Source organism: Nerophis ophidion, linkage group LG08 (genome assembly GCF_033978795.1).
Source record: "Nerophis ophidion isolate RoL-2023_Sa linkage group LG08, RoL_Noph_v1.0, whole genome shotgun sequence".
Taxonomy (NCBI): domain Eukaryota; kingdom Metazoa; phylum Chordata; class Actinopteri; order Syngnathiformes; family Syngnathidae; genus Nerophis; species Nerophis ophidion.
Genome location: NC_084618.1, coordinates 8,104,234 through 8,121,045, shown reverse-complemented (window position 1 = coordinate 8,121,045; position 16,812 = coordinate 8,104,234). Strand labels below are relative to the sequence as shown.

The 16,812-nt window shown below is 39.9% G+C and overlaps 1 protein-coding gene across 1 annotated transcript in view; it reads right to left on the bottom strand.

The window, feature by feature from the left end:
• Window positions 1-699: 699 nt before the first annotated feature.
• cpxm2 (carboxypeptidase X (M14 family), member 2) overlaps window positions 700-16,812 on the bottom strand; it is a 76,532-nt gene continuing 60,419 nt past the window's right edge. The window contains exons 11-14 of the mRNA XM_061907587.1: window positions 13,135-13,432; window positions 9,452-9,591; window positions 4,623-4,722; window positions 700-2,946 (exon numbers count right to left, since the gene is read on the bottom strand). Of these exons, the coding sequence (XP_061763571.1) occupies window positions 2,687-2,946; window positions 4,623-4,722; window positions 9,452-9,591; window positions 13,135-13,432 (798 nt within the window). The 3' untranslated portion in view covers window positions 700-2,686. The remainder of the gene's footprint in view (window positions 2,947-4,622; window positions 4,723-9,451; window positions 9,592-13,134; window positions 13,433-16,812) is intronic.

The following is a 16,812-nucleotide window of genomic DNA, read 5'->3' as shown; positions in this document are numbered from 1 at the left end:
GGTAGCCGGAGTAAGTTTTTTTTTTGGTGCAGATCTGGTTAAAGATGCAAATCCCAGAGATGTTTTCCTTATGTTTAAAATGTAAACAAGGTATGATTCAATTAGCATTAGTAAAGCGATATTTTGGTTATTATTAAACAAGACTTTGCAAAAACTACCAAATCGATTTACACATAACTTTGCCAAGATGTAGGACATGGATCAAGGTGAAACAAAATACAATTTGGTGCCAATCTGGTTAAGGATGCAAATCCCAGAGATGTTTTCCTTATATCTAGATCTAAAAAAAGTCTGGTTCAATTAGCATTAGTAAGGCAATATTTTGGTTGCTATTAAACAGGACTTTGCAAAAACTACCAAACTGATTTACACAAAACTTTGCAAAGCTGTAGGACATGGCTCAAGGGGAAACAAAATACAATTTGGTGCAGATCTGGTTAAAGCTGTAAATCCCAGAGATCTTTTTACTTATGTTTACACGTAAGCCAGATAGGATTCAATCAGCATTATCAAGGCAATATTTTGGTTGCTATTAAACAGGTCTTTGGAAAAACTACCAAACCGATTTACCCAAAATTTTGCCAAGATGTAGGACATGGATCAAGGTGAAACAAAATAAAAATTGGTGTAGTTCTGGTTAAAGATGCACATTTCAGAAATGTTTTCCTTATGTTTGGATGTAAAGAAGATATGATTCAATTAGCATTAGTAAGGCTTTATTTTGGTTGCTATTAAACAGGACTTTGCAAAAACTACCACACCGATTTACACAAAACTTTGCCAAGATGTAGGACATGGCTCAAGGTCAAACAAAATACAATTTGGTTCAGATCAGATTAAAGATGCAAATTCCAGAGATGTTTTCCTTATGTTTAGATGTAAACAAGCTATGATTCAATTAGCATTAGTAAGGCAATGTTTTGTTTTTTATTAAACAGGACTTTGCAAAAACTATCGAACCGATTTACACAAAACTTTGCCAAAATGTAGGACCTGGCTCAGGGTGAAAAATAATACAATTTGGTGCAGATCTGGTTACTTATGTTTACAGGTAGCCTGATAGGATTCAATCAGCATTAGTAAGGCAATATTTTGGTTGCTATTAAACAAGACTTTGCACAAACTACCAAACTGATTCACACAAAGCACCAAGATGTAGGCTCAAGGTGTAACAAAATAACATTTTGTGCAGATCCAGTTAATTGTGCAAGTGCAGTAGACGTTCTTTATTCTGTTTGTATATCCTACTGACAACGAGTGTTCTCTGCAGCGGGAATGTTTTGCTTTTTTTTTTGTTAGTTACAAATCTTGCAAAAAAAAAAAAAAAAAAAAAAGAGCCCTGTTATTCAAAATACAATTGTCCACTGCAGAGGGACGTTCGTTCTCAGGAGGTCGTCGGCAAGATAGTATTTAATATGGTTGTCAAAGCATTGTTTTTGTTTGGAATTTAACAAGATTGCACACAACCTCCCGAGCCGATTTCCATGAAATGTTGATCATTTGTTGCAGAACAAGGTAAAGTTGATCGTTTAGACCAGGGGTGTCAAACTTATTTTAGCTCAGGGGCCGCATGGAGGAAAATCTGTGCACACGCGCACAGACTTGGTCTTTACAAAAGTAAAGAAGAAAAGTGAATGAATGTTTCTAACTGAATACATTTACATATGCACAAACATTTGTAAACATTTTTTTAAATAATAAATTAAGTAATTTTTATGACAACCTTTTTCCAAAACACAATATAGAACGTGAGAAATAATGCATACATTTATCATTTGTTTTGCTTACAAACAAGTGGGACCCCATTTTTATTAATTGATGGGGTCCCTGAGACCCCATTTTGAAAATTCCTAGCGCCAACACTGATGGGAGTATTGATGCTTGCAAAACATGAATAGAACCTACTAAGTGGCCTAGTGGTTAGAGTGTCCGCCCTGAGATCGGTAGGTTGCGAGTTCAAACCCCGGCCGAGTCATACCAAAGACTATCCAAATGGGACCCATTACATCCCTGCTTAGCACTCAGCATCAAGGGTTGGAATTGTGGGTTAAATAACCAAAAATAATTTCCAGGTGCGGCCACCGCTGCTGCTCACTGCTCCCCTCACCTCCCAGGGGTTGATCAAGGGTGATGGGTCAAATGCGGAGAATAATTTCGCCACGAGGTGTGGCGAACCTATTCTTTAACTAATAATTCATTCGCGGGCCAGATCTGGCCCACGGGCTTTGATTTTGACACCACTGGTTTAGACGAAGGAAAATAACCTAAACAGCTTGGATATTTGGGGTAGTTAAAGTTTGTTTGAAAAAGCTATGTGCGTACATAAGTGTTCACATCAATGACATAATAAAGAGTCAAGTGTTCTGTTGCATTGCCATTGTAGTGGTTTACATAACTTACTTTGTAGTGGTTTACATAACTTACTTTGTAGTGGTTTACATTACTTAACAAGTCCTTCATGTACACAATAAATTGAGATTAAGTGAGTCCGGGTGTTGTTTTGATTATCTGTTGGATTTTATTTACAAAAAAAGACGATTGTAAGTGTAGCTTTTGTTCCACCTACGTACGTTACATACTACATGTGTCAGTTTTGTAAGCGTCAACGTAGCTCTTGAGAGCGTTTACTTTGTACGTTTGAGATGATTTTCGAACAAGAACGCGAAGAGTTCTTCCCAAACCTTCTTTAAGTCCCAGGTTGTCTCGCTCTGGACCGCCGAGCTTGCAGCGGCCTGGGAGGCGCGTTGCCGCCGGTTTGCTTGTTGAATCTCTCCATGATCTCTCGGATCCTGGACAGGTTGGTGCGGCCCAGCGTGAAGTCGCACCTGGTGGCCCCCATCTCGTAGCCCACCTCGCACTTCTTGCTCAACATGCTGTAGCCCTCAGCCCTCGCCGTCACGCGGTACTCCCCCGGGTTCAGCAGGCGCCAGTAGTCCCCGCCGGCCGCTGTCGCGCAAACACGGCCAACGTTAGTAGTGCTTGCCCCAATCTCATAAAAACAATACATAATAATAATAATAATAATAATATTAGGACCCCTCCTTTTAAGAGGGGAGAGTCCACCCCAATTATTCAGTTCTTAGGCTGTTGAAAATTGATTAGAATTTAAGTTTAAGAAATTCTACTAACTATATAAATGTGAGAGAATGAACTGAACTATCTAAAGGGCGAAGCAGTCTTTGAAACGGTCGCCCGTCTCTCATGCTTTTGTCCGCCTAGGTCGGGGCCGCCTTGGCACGAACCGAAACTGAAATTGAACTTTGTTTTTGCCAAAATGAAAAAAAATATTCCAACAATACATTCTTTTATAAAGCACCTTTCAAAGCACTCGAGATCGCCAAAGTTAAAAATGATAATCAAACAGTTAAGAATGTAAGCATAAATAAAGCTTTACAATTTTTACAAAAATGTGCAAATATGTATCGGATAAATATATTTTGGAATAAAGATTTTACAGGGAAATAAAGTACAACATAAAATAAATACAAATAAATTAAACAATATACATATATATGTATATATACGTATATATGTATATAAATATGTATATATATGTGTGTATATATATGTGTGTGTATATATGTGTGTGTATATGTGTATATATGTATGTGTATATATATATATGTATGTATATATGTATATATATATACATTTATATGTTTATATATGTATGTATATATATATGTATATATATATGCATGTATATATATATTTATATGTGTATATATGTATGTATACATTTTTGTATGCATACATATATGTATATATATGTGTGTGTATATATATATGCATGTATGTATACATTTATGTATACATATATAAATGTAAATATGTGTATATATAGGCATATACTGTATACTGTATGTGTATATGTATTGTATATTACATATGTATGCATACATCTATACATTCTATATACATATATATATATATGTATAAATATATATATGTATATATATGTATATATTTATACACATAAATACATGTATCTGTATGGATATAAATGTAAATATATATATATATATACATATATATGCACATAAACATATATCCGTAGATATATATACATACATATATATACACACACAAATAGATATGTATGTTAATAAGTGCTGTCTCTATTATAAATAAAGACAGAATAAAAAGCTGCTGTCAAATGTAACAATAATTGGATCAAATAAGTTCTTTCTGTTGTAGTCTGCTTTTATCTAACACGACCCTGGACCGCCAACGTGTTTATTTTTAGCCCCCGAGTCATTCCCCAAAACACGCCGCTCCCGTACTGACTCGCACAAACTATGGTTCTGAGCGGGAATCATTATTTACCTGCAAACGGCCGACTGGCACTAGTTGTTCTTTTGATGGGCGTCGACAAACGAGTGTGTTAATTGAAAAGTAAGAACATGCGAGCAGGCGAAGTAAGAGCGGTGGTAAATACTTCCAGCAAATAAAAAAGCCCTAATGCACTTTGTGGGGCTTTTCAATTTCACGCTTTTAAAGTCTAAAGCTATTTCTGTTTTGGAAAGCGGCATTTATTTTAAAAGCAACCTAAAAGTGGCTTTTTCTTAACTGCATCCGGCATCCCTGTAGTGACGAGCCCAAGGCGGTTCGAGTCGTCGTACCTGTACGGATGTCGTGGCTGATGCCTTCCACGGCGATGGTGGCGTTGGCGATTCCGTGGCCCTGCAGGTCCCTCACAATGCCTTTGATGCCACGATGCACCTGCGCACAAAACACCATTCTAATTACGCCTGTTTTTGTAAAGCTGTTTGTTTGAATGACTAATGTTTTTTTGGCGCCAGCAAAATGTGTCCGCATTTTAGCTTCCGTATATTCCCCTAATTTTATTAATGTTATCTTACAAACCCCGTTTCAATATGAGTTGGGAAATTGTGTTAGATGTAAATATGAACAGAATACAATGATTTGCAAATCATTTTCAACCCATATTCAGTTGAATATGCTACAAAGACAACATATTTGATGTTCAAACAGATAAACATTTTTTTTTTGCAAATAATCATTAACTTTAGAATTTGATGCCAGCAACACGTGGCAAAGAAATTGGGAAAGGTGGCAATAAATACTGATAAAGTTGAGGAATGCTCATCAAACACTTATTTGGAACACCCCACAGGTGTGCAGGCTAATTGGGAACAGGTGGGTGCCATGATTGGGTATAAAAGCAGCTTCCATGAAATGCTAAGTAATTCACAAACAAGGATGGGGTGAGGGTCACCACTTTGTAAGCAAATTGTCGAACAGTTTTAGAACAACATTTCTCAACGAGCTATTGCAAGGAATTTAGGGATATCACCATCTACGGTCCGTAAAATCATCAAAAAGTTCAGAGATATTGGAGAAATCACTGCACAAAAGCGATGATATTACGGACCTTTGATCCCTGAGGCGGTACTGCATCAAGAACCGACATCAGTGTGTAAAGGATATCACCACATGGGCTCAGGAACACTTCATAAAACCACTGTCATTAACTACAGTCGGTTGCTACATCTGTAAGTGCAAGTTAAAACTGTACTGTACAAAGCGAAAGCCATTTATCATCAACACCCAGGAACGCCGCCGGCTTCGCTGGGCCCGAGATCATCGAAGATGGACAGATGCAAAGTGGAAAAGTGTTCTGTGGTCTGACGAGTCCACATTTCAAATTATATTTGGAAACTGTGGACGTGGTGTCCTCCGGAACAAAGAGGAAAATAACCATCTGGATTGTTGTACGCGCAAAGTTCAAAAGCCAGCATCTGTGATGGTATGGGGGTGTATTAGTGCCCAAGGCATGGGTAACTTACACATATGTGAAGGCACCATTAATGCTGAAAGGTCCATACAGGTTTTGGAGCAACATATGTTGTCATCCAAGCAACGTTATCATGGACGCCCCTGCTTATTTCAGCAAAACAATGCCAAGCCACGTGTTACAACAGCGTGGCTTCGTAGTAAAAACGCCCAGACATGTATCCCATTGAAAATCGCTGGCGCATTATGAAGCGTAAAATATGGTAAAGAATTCCACTTTCAAAGCTTCAACAATTAGTTTCCTCAGTTCCCAAACGCTTATTAAGTGTTGTTAAAAGAAAATGTGATGTGACACAGTGCTGAACATGCCCTCTCTAACTACTTTGGCACATGTTGCAGCCATGAAATTGTAGGTTAATTATTATTTGCAAAAAAAAAAAAAAAGTTTATGAGTTTGAACATCAAATATCTTGTCTTTGTAGTGCATTCAATTGAATATGGGTTGAAAAGGATTTGCAAATCATTGTATCCATGCATCCATCAATTTTCTACCGCTTATTCCCTTTTGGGGTCACGGGGAGCGCTGGCGCCTATCTCAGCTACAATCGGGCGGAAGGCGGTGTACACCCTGGACAAGTCGCCGCCTCATCGCGGGGCCAACACAGATAGACAGACAACATTCACACTCACATTCACACACTAGGGCCAATTTAGTGTTGCCAGTCAATCTAACACAATTTCCCAACTCATATGGAAACGGGGTTTGTACATGTACTGTTGAGAGTTCGCCTTTACAAATCAAAGTAGAAAATCCCCGCGGAAATTTTAATGGGCGTTACGTGTAACTGTACAAAAAGAGCTAACCTGAAACAGTAGCATGTTTACATAACAATGCTAACACTTAGCATGTGTGCTAACGATAGCATGAGAACAGTCAGCATGTTTCATATACCAAGTTTGATGACTCTATGGTCTAGGGCTGCGGAAATAGAAAAAAATAAAGTGTAAAATTCGATAGAAAAAGTTAGCATGCTAAAGTTATCTTGCTAGCATACTATCGTTTGCATGCTAACAGTTAACAAGTGTCACATACCGAGTTATATGACTCTGGGGTAAACGGTTGCAAACAACCAGCTCAAAAAGTTAGAACGCTAATGTTAGCAAGCTAACGTTAGTGTCAGAATAATTGTATCTAATCTATCACAAAATTTGTGTTGCCATGAGCTCCTGGAGAGAAGACAAAAGCTGTCTTTGACCCTACCAAGAAAAAGGCTTGTAAAACTCCACTGTGTAGGATGGGAAGCAACATGAAGGTGTTTTGTTTCTTTGATATATTGTAATCAACAGAAATATATGGTCCTGACCAGAGAACTACAAAACGGAGAAGAAGCAGGACCTGACTCCCTTCCAGGGACCTTTTCTTTAAACTGTTTTACGACCTTTTCTTTGAGCTGTTGTTTGACAAAAGCAATGGTTGTTTACGACCCCCTGTTCCTTAGAAACAGCTGTTGCCATGTAAAAAGGGAAATTCCAAATAAAAGAGGCGCACAATATTTCGTCAGAGTGTAGTGACACTGTACAAGGGTCCGGATGTACGGGTTTCTCCTCAATGAGCCAAATTTAACTGTATCTGTTTAATTCCTTTCTTCTAGTCTTTTTTAATAATGTAGATGTCATCAGTGTTTGAACCCGACATTTAGCATGCTAACAGTACATGTTATTATTATATTGTATTGGCAACACTAAATTAGCCCTGGCGTGTGAACGTGAGTGGGAATGTTGTCTATCTTTGTTGGCCCCTGCGATGAGGTGGCGACTTGTCCAGGGTGTACCCCGCCTTCCGCACAAATGCAGTTGAAATAGGCTCCAGCACCCAAGCGGTAGAAAATGGATGGATGGATAGTATATAATATAGTATATGAAGTACCAATAACTGTCACACATACACTAGGTGTGGTGGGATTATCCTCTGACCCAGCACCCTCACCCCCTGGGAGGTGAGGGGAGCAGTGAGCAGCGGTGGTGCCTGCGCTCGGGAATAATTTTTGGTGATTCAATCCCCAATTCCAACCCTTGATGCTGAGTGCCAAGCAGGGAGGTAATGGGTGTCATTTTTATAGTCTTTGGTATGTCTCGGCCGGGGTTTGAACTCACAACCTACCGATCTCAGGGCGGACACTCTAACCCAGGGGTCACCAACCGTTTTGAAACCCTACTTCTTGGGTACTGATTAATGCGAAGGGCTACCAGTTTGATACACACTTAAATAAATTGCCAGAAATAGCCAATTTGCTCAATTTACCTTTAACAAATATATATTAAAAATCTAAAATTTAATATATCTATATATTAAAAAAAAGGGTATTTCTGTCTGTCATTCCGTTGTACATTTTTTTTCCTTTTACGGAAGGTTTTTTGTAGTGAATAAATGATGAAAAAAACACTTAATTGAACGGTTTAAAAGAGGAGAAAAAAATGAAAATTAAATTTTGAAACATAGTTTATCTTCAATTTTGACTCTTTAAAATTCAAAATTCAACTGAAAAAAATGAAGAGAAAAACTAGCTAATTAGAATCTTTTTAAAAACGAAAAAAATAATTTATGGAACATCATTAGTAATTTTTCCTGATTAAGATTAATTTTAGACTTTTGATTACATGTTTTAAATAGGTTAAAATCCAATCTGCACTTTGTTAGAATATATGACAAATTGGACCAAGCTATATTTCTAACAAAGACAAATCATTATTTCTTCTAGATTTTCCAGAACAAAAATTTTAAAAGAAATTCAAAAGAGTTTGAAATAAGATTTAAATTTGATTGTACAGATTTTTTAGATTTGCCAGAATATTTTTTTTTAATTTGAATCATAATAAGTTTGAATAAATATTTCACAAATATTCTTTGTCGAATAAACAGAAGCTAAAATGAAAAATTAAATTAAAATGTATTAATTATTCTTTACAATAAAAAAATTATTTTACTTGAACACTGATTTAAATTGTCAGGAAAGAAGAGGAAGGAATTTAAAAGGTAAAAAGGTATGTGTTTAAAAATCCTAAAATCATTTTTAAGGTTGTATTTTTTCTCTAAAATTGTCTTTCTGAAAGTTATAAGAAGCAAAGAATGTATGAATTTATTTAAACAAGCGAAGACCAAGTCTTTTAAATATTTTCTTGGATTTTCAAATTATATTTGAGTTTTGTCTCTCTTAGAATTAAAAATGCTGAGCAAAGAGAGACCAGCTTGCTAGTAAATAAATACAATTTAAAAAATAGAGGCAGCTCACTGGTAAGTGCTGCTATTTGAGCCATATTTAGAACAGGCCAGCGGGCGACTCATCTGGTCCTTACGGGCTACCTGGTGCCCGCGGGCTCTGCGTTGGTGACCCCTGCTCTAATCACCAGTATAGTATATAATATATCCATCCATCCATTTTCTACTGCTTATTCCCTTTTGGGGTTGCGGGGGGCGCTATATATTATATTCATGGTGGCTAAAACGGATAGTGCAGCGCCAATTTGTCCCGTTTCATGCGTCAGGTAAACCGCGATGTATGCAGCCATGTAAATGCCCTTCTTACTGTAGCGGCTGGACAGCATTTTATTAAGACGATACTAAAATAGTCCCCAAATGGCTATTATTTCCTCATGTGCGGGGGTTGTGTATGTTTTGGTAGGTGTGTTGTTTTGCCTGCTCCATGAAGACGAGAAGAGACTCGCGATTGTTCTCCCACTCCTCCGGCAGCTCGCTCTCGTGAGGGAACTTGTCGCAGCCCACGTACATCGACAGCTCAAAGCAGTTGGTGTGCAAATAGCTGAAGTCGTTCATGCCTGCCAAGACACGGAGAGAGAGAGAGACAGAGAGAGAGCGAGAGAGAGAGAAAGAGAGAGTAAGAGAGACGCACATCTGCAGCTGCCATAGTTTGGCCCTAACGTGAGCAAAAGTATTGGAACACCCACAGGAAGTAAACATGGAAGAAAATGTGACAGCTTTTCACTCTTCCAGAAAGTCTTTCTGCAAGATTTGGATGAATTTTAAAAATTCAATCAAAACAAATGTACAAAGACAGGCCTGGGTAATTATTTTGACTTAAGGGCCAAATTTAGAGAAAACAATGTGTCTGGGGGCCGGTATATCTATCTATTATGTATGTTTGTGTGTAAGCAAGTAAGCAAAGCAAGTGTATATATAAATAAATAAATATATATATATATATATATATATATATATATATATATATATATATATATATATATATATATATACACACACACACACACACACACAATTATTATACAGTGCTCAATACTGGGGTAGACTGGAATATATTGTTATGTCAGGAAACACAGAGGCTATTTCATCCCTACAAGCCTGTTTCCCTGCTCTTCAGGGAATTTTTTTCCTTTTATTTTTTTGGGGGGAGCCTAAGAGCGGGGAACCTTGCGAAACAGGCTTGTAGGGATGAAATAGCCTGTGTGTTATTTCCTGACCTAACATATATATGTATACATATATATATGCATGTATATAAATATATATCTATATATATATATACTGTATGTAGGTGTGGGAAAAATCACAAGACTACTTCATCTCTACAGAACTGTTTCATGAGGGGTTCCCTTAACCGAAGGAGTGTTCAAAACAAGATGGAATAATCACAACGCCTCCTTTAGAAACCAGACTTTGCGGAATTCTACAGAACTCAGCAAACACATTTGGAACCTCAAAGACAATAATGTTGAATATTCAATAACATGGCAAATTCTTGCATCCAGCACACCTTACAACAGTGGTAATAAAAGATGCAACCTATGCTTAAAAGAGAAACTGTTTATTATATATCATCCAGATCTATCATCCCTCAACAAGCGCAGTGAAATCATTTCAACATGCCGCCACAGACGGAAACACCTCCTAGGAAACACATGAGCCAATCACCACACCCTACGCCTGCCTGTACCCACCCACTCTGTGCCCTATATAAACCATTGTATGTGAATGCTTCCATTAAAATCTCCTGACGATTGAGGGAACCCCTCATGAAACAGTTCTGTAGAGATGAAGTAGTCTTGTGACTTTTCCCACACCTACATATTGCGCTCTACCACGGTATCGAGCACTATTCTCTGGATAATCCAATCAAGACATATATATACTGTATATATATTGGCCTTAAAGTGTATATATATATATATATATATGTGTGTGTGTGCTTGGGTCCTATTTTTAGGAACACTAATACAAAACCTCACAATAATGCCTGATTGAATGCTAAAAAGGTTATGACAAACCGCCTTAAAACACAGAATGGTATTTTACTTTTTTTTTTTTTTGCTGAATGAGACACCCAGAATGTACATGAAAATAAAGAATCTGGGTTTTACAATATTAACTATGAAGGATAAAACACTGTATATTGACAAGATACGAACGTCACACCCCCTCGATCGACAGATTTTACAATCACGCGAAACGCAACAAAAATGCACCAAACAAAGCAAAATATGAATGTGAAGGGTAAAAAAAACCCCCACCTACAATCTGATGTATTCGATATATCACTAAGCTTTAGAATTTTCTTGTAAAAATCTCCTTCCGTGTCTGTCCCTGACACCCGCATTTCAGGATGACACTCTGTGGAAACGCTTTCCACCCGCACTGCTTGGTGCCTCGTCAGAGCTGCTGTGACTTAGATGACCATAGTAACTAAATACATGACCATAGAATTTAGTATATCATGCAAAAGCGCAGATTCTAATCATTGAAATACTTTGTATAGTTCAAGACTTACGGTCATTTAAATACATCGCTGTACATCATAATGGCAGCTACACGTTCCATCTTAAAGATCTAAAAAACATATTTGGGAAAAGCCTGCGGCCCCCAGGTCTTAAAGGCCTACTGAAACCCACTACTACCGACCACGCAGTCTGATAGTTTATATATCAATGATGAAATATTAACATTGCAACACATACCAATACGGCCTTTTTAGTTTACTAAATTGCAATTTTAAATTTCCCGCGAAGTGTTGTGTTGAAAACGTCGCAGTATGATGACGCGTATGTTGACACGTGCGTTTGAAGTCTCGGGTTGTAGCGGACATTATTTTACAGCCCGATCCAAGCTATTTGTAGTCTGCTTTAACCGCATAATTACACAGTATTCTGGATATCTGTGTTGCTGAATCTTTTGCAATTTGTGCAATTAATAATGTTGAAGTCAAAGTAGAAAGATGGAGGTGGGAAGCTTTTAGCCTTTAGCCGCACAAACACAGCCGGTGTTTCCTTGTTTAAAATTCCCGGAGGTGACGCTTTATGGAACAGAGCGGTCAAGCGAACATGGATCCCGACCACATGTCAACCGGCAGTTTTCGGTGAGAAAATTGTGGTAATAAGTCGGCTCTTACCGGCGACATGAGCGGAGCTTCCGTCCTGCTGCAGCTGCGTGACTTCCCTCAGAGACACTTGCGGTCGCCACACCCCTCCGACTTTCAGGTACCATATAATCTCACTAAAACACTAGTAACACAATAAGCAGATAAGGGGTTTTCCAGAATTATCCTAGTATTTGTGTCTAATAACATCTGAATCGCTCCCACTGCAATTGCCTTTTTTTAATTATTTTATTTTTACTTTTTTTCTAGTCCTTCACTCTAAATTTCCCCATCCATTAATCTTTCATCCTCGCTCAAATTAATGGGGAAATTGTCGCTTTCTCTGTCCGAATAGCTCTTGCTGCTGGAGGCTCACATTATAAACAATGTAATATAAACAAAGGGACGGCGTGGCGCAGTGGGAGAGTGGCCGTGCGCAACCCGAGGGTCCCTGGTTCAAATCCCACCTAGTACCAACTTCGTCACGTCCGTTGTGTCCTGAGCAAGACACTTCACCCTTGCTCCTGATGGGTGCTGGTTGGCGCCTTGCATGGCAGCTCCCTCCATCAGTGTGTGAATGTGTGTGTGAATGGGTAAATGTGGAAGTAGTGTCAAAGCGCTTTGAGTACCTTGAAGGTAGAAAAGCGCTATACAAATACAACCCATTTATCATTTATTTTAATGTGAGGATGTGAGGAGCCCTACAACCCGTGACGTCACGCGCACATCGTCTGCTACTTCTGGTACAGGCAAGGCTTTTTAATTAGCGACCAAAAGTTGCGAACTTTATCGTCGATGTTCTCTACTAAATCCTTTCAGCAAAAATATGGCAATATCGCGAAATTATCAAGTATGACACATAGAATGGACCTGCTATCCCCGTTTAAATAAGAAAATCTCATTTCAGTAGGTCTTTCATCTTCCCAGGTCTGTTCTAAGATAAAGAACTACGCGTCCCAAGACTTCTGTCAAATTTCCATTTCTCCACACTCACTGCCCGCCGCCGTGTGCCAGGACGCCCCGTTGATGGTGCCGTCCTCCTTGGCGAAGTCCTCCATGTGGCACACCCGTCGGTTGGCGGCGGTCATGAGGCGGTGGGTGGAGGCGTAGGCAAAGGCCAGCCAGCGGAACACGTGGTCGTCCGAGGTGGGCGTGGTCTCCCGGGTGACGCCCTGCGAGCGGGTCTTGTCGTACGGGAAGGTCACCACCAGCTCGCCGCCCTGGAGGTTGCCGCCCAGCACGAAGGGGATCTTCTCCATCCAGGCGATCAGAGCCCGCGTCTCCATGGCGACCTATGGTAAATAATTAATCTGTTGGCGCGTGCCACCTTTTTCTTTTTTTTTTATCCAAATATCTGAGAAAGGAAAATGGAGGCGTCTATTTAGGGGGAGGTGTTACAAATGGTGTAGTTTGCACTTGCTGCACGGCTGTAAGAAGTGAGTTTGGGAGAAAGAAAGAGGTTCTTAATTGTTGGTAACCAATTGATGCATGGCTTCCAACAAAGCTGATGTGTGTTTGGGAGGACAGGGTGGTGTTTATTTGGGGAGAGGCGTTCAATTGTTGGTGATTAGTTGAAGCATGGCGTCTACTACAGCTGTACTGTGATAGGCGTCTTGATTTTGGCCATGAGAACGTGATGACACTCATCCGTGAAAGGAAATTGGAGACGTTTATTTGGGGAGTGGTGTTAAATCTGTGGCAACTAATTGAGGCATAGAGTCTATTAGAGATGACAAATCCTGTAGTTTGCACTTGCTGCCCGGCTGTAAGACCAAGCCCGTGTGTGTGTCTATAAAGACAGGGTGGTATCTACTTGGGGAGAGGTGTTTAATTGTTGGTGATTAGTTTAATTGTTGGTGATTAGTTGAAGCATGGCGTCTATTACAGCTGTACTGTGATGGGCTTTTGAACTTGCTGCAAGGCCGTAAGACCGTGCACGTATTTGAGAAAGGAAACTGGAGGCGTGTATTTGGGGAGAGGTGTTAAATCCATGCCAACTAACTGAGGCGTGGAGTTTATTAGAGAGGACAAATCCTGTAGTTTGCACTTGCTGCTCGGCTGTAAGACCATGCTGATATATGTTTGGAAAGTTGAGTCTATTTAAGGAGAGGTGTTTATTTATTGGGGGCTAATTGCGTGGTGTCGATTAGAGCTTTCTTGGTTGAACTTGCTGCAAGGCCGTAAGACCATGCTGATGTCTGTTTGGGAGTGTACTAAGACATTTTGTAATTGTTGGTGACTATTTGAGGCATGGCGTCGACGATACTTCTTGACGTTTGAACTTGCTGCAAGGCCGAAAGACCGTGCACGTATTTGAGAAAGGAAACTGGAGGCGTCTATTTGGGGAGAGGTGTTAAATCCATGCCAACAAACTGAGGTGTGGAGTCTATTAGAGAGGACAAATCCTGTAGTTTGCACTTGCTGCCCGGCTGTAAGACCATGCCCGTGTGTGTCCATAAAGACAGGGTGGTATCTATTTGAGGAGAGGCATTTAATTGTTGGTGATTAGTTTAATTGTTGGTGATTAGTTGAAGCATGGCGTCTATTACAGCTGTACTGTGATGGGCTTTTGAACTTGCTGCAAGGCCGTAAGACCGTGCACGTATTTGAGAAAGGAAACTTGAGGCGTGTATTTGGGGAGAGGTGTTAAATCCATGCCAACCAACTGAGGCCTGGAGTTTATTAGAGAGGACAAATCCTGTAGTTTGCACCTGCTGCCCGGCTGTAAGACCATGCTGATATATGTTTGGAAAGTTGTGTCTATTTAAGGAGAGGTGTTTATTTATTGGGGGCTAATTGCGTGGTGTCGATTAGAGCTTTCTTGGTTGAACTTGCTGCAAGGCCGTAAGACCATGCTGATGTTTGTTTGGGAGTGTACTAAGACATTTTGTAATTGTTGGTGACTATTTGAGGCATGGCATCGACGATACTTCTTGACGTTTGAACTTGCTGCAAGGCCGAAAGACCCTGCACGTATTTGAGAAAGGAAACTTGAGGCGTCTATTTGGGGAGAGGTGTTAAATCCATGCCAACTAATTGAGGTGTGGAGTCTATTAGAGGTGCCAAATCCTGTAGTTTGCACTTGCTGCACGGCTTTAAGACCATGCCTGTGTGTGTCTATAAAGACAGGGTGGTATCTATTTGGGAAGAGGCGTTTAATTGTTGGTGATTAGTTGAAGCATGGCTTCTATTACAGCTGTACTGTGATAGGCGTCTTGACTTTTGAACTTGCTGCACGGCCGTAAGACCATGCACGTATTTGAGAAAGGAAACTGGAGGCGTCTATTTGGGGAGAGGTGTTAAATCTATGCCAACTAACTGAGGTGTGGAGTCTACTAGAGATGACAAATCCTGTAGTTTGTAGGACCATGCTTATGTGTGTTCGGAAAGTTGTGTCTATTTAAGGAGAGGTGTTTATTTATTGGGGGGTAATTGCGTGGTGTCGATTAGAACTTTCTTGGTTGTACTCGCTGCAAGGCCGTAAGACCATGCTGATGTTTGTTTGGGATTGTACAAAGATGTTTTGTAATTGTTGGTGACTAATTGAGGCCTGGCGTCGACGATACGTCTTGATGTTTGAACTTGCTGCAAGGCCGTAAGACCGTGCACGTATTTGAAAAAGGACACTGGAGGCATCTATTTGGGGAGAGGTGTTAAATCTGTGGGAACTCTTTGAGAGGTGGAGTCTATAGAGATGACAAATCCTGTAGTTTGCACTTGCTGCACGGCTGTAAGACCATGCTGACACTCATCCGTGAAAGGAAATTGGAGGCGTCTATTTGGGGAGAGGTGTTAAATCCATGCCAGCTAATTGAGGCATGGAGTCTATTAGAGATGACACATCCTGTAGTTTGCACTTGCTGCCCGGCTGTAAGACCATGCTGATGTGTGCTTTGAAAGACAGAGTTGTGTCGATTTGAGGGGAGGTGTTTATTTTCTGGGGCTAATTGCGTGGTGTCAATTAGAGCTTTCTTGGTTGAACTTGACCATGCTGATGTTTTTTTGGGAGTGTACAAAGACATTTTGTAATTGTTGGTGACTAATTGAGGCATGGCGTCAACGATACGTCTTGACGTTTGAACTTGCTGCAAGGCCGTAAGACCATGCACGTATTTGAGAAAGGAAACCGGAGGTGTCTATTTGGGGAGAGGTGTTAAATCTGTGAGAACTATTTGAGGAATGGAGTCCATTAGAGATGACAAATCCTGTAGTTTGCACTTGCTGCACGGCTGTAAGACCATGCTGACACACATCCGTGAAAGGAAATTGGAGGCGTCTATTTGGGGAGAGGCGTTTAAGTGTTGGTGATTAGTTAAAACATGGCATCTATTACACCTGTACTGTGATAGGTGTCTTGACTTTTGAACTTGCTGCAAGGCCGTAAGACCATGCACGTATTTCGGAAAGGAAACTGGAGGCGTCTATTTGGGGAGAGGTGTTAAATCCATGCCAGCTAATTGAGGCATGGAGTCTATTAGAGATGACACATCCTGTAGTTTGCACTTGCTGCACGGCTGTAAGACCATGCTGATGTGTGCTTTGAAAGACAGAGTTGTGTCGATTTGAGGGGAGGTGTTTTATTTTCTGGGGCTAATTGCGTGGTGTCAATTAGAGCTTTCTTGGTTGAACTTGACCATGCTGATGGTTTTTTGGGAGTGTACAAAGATATTTT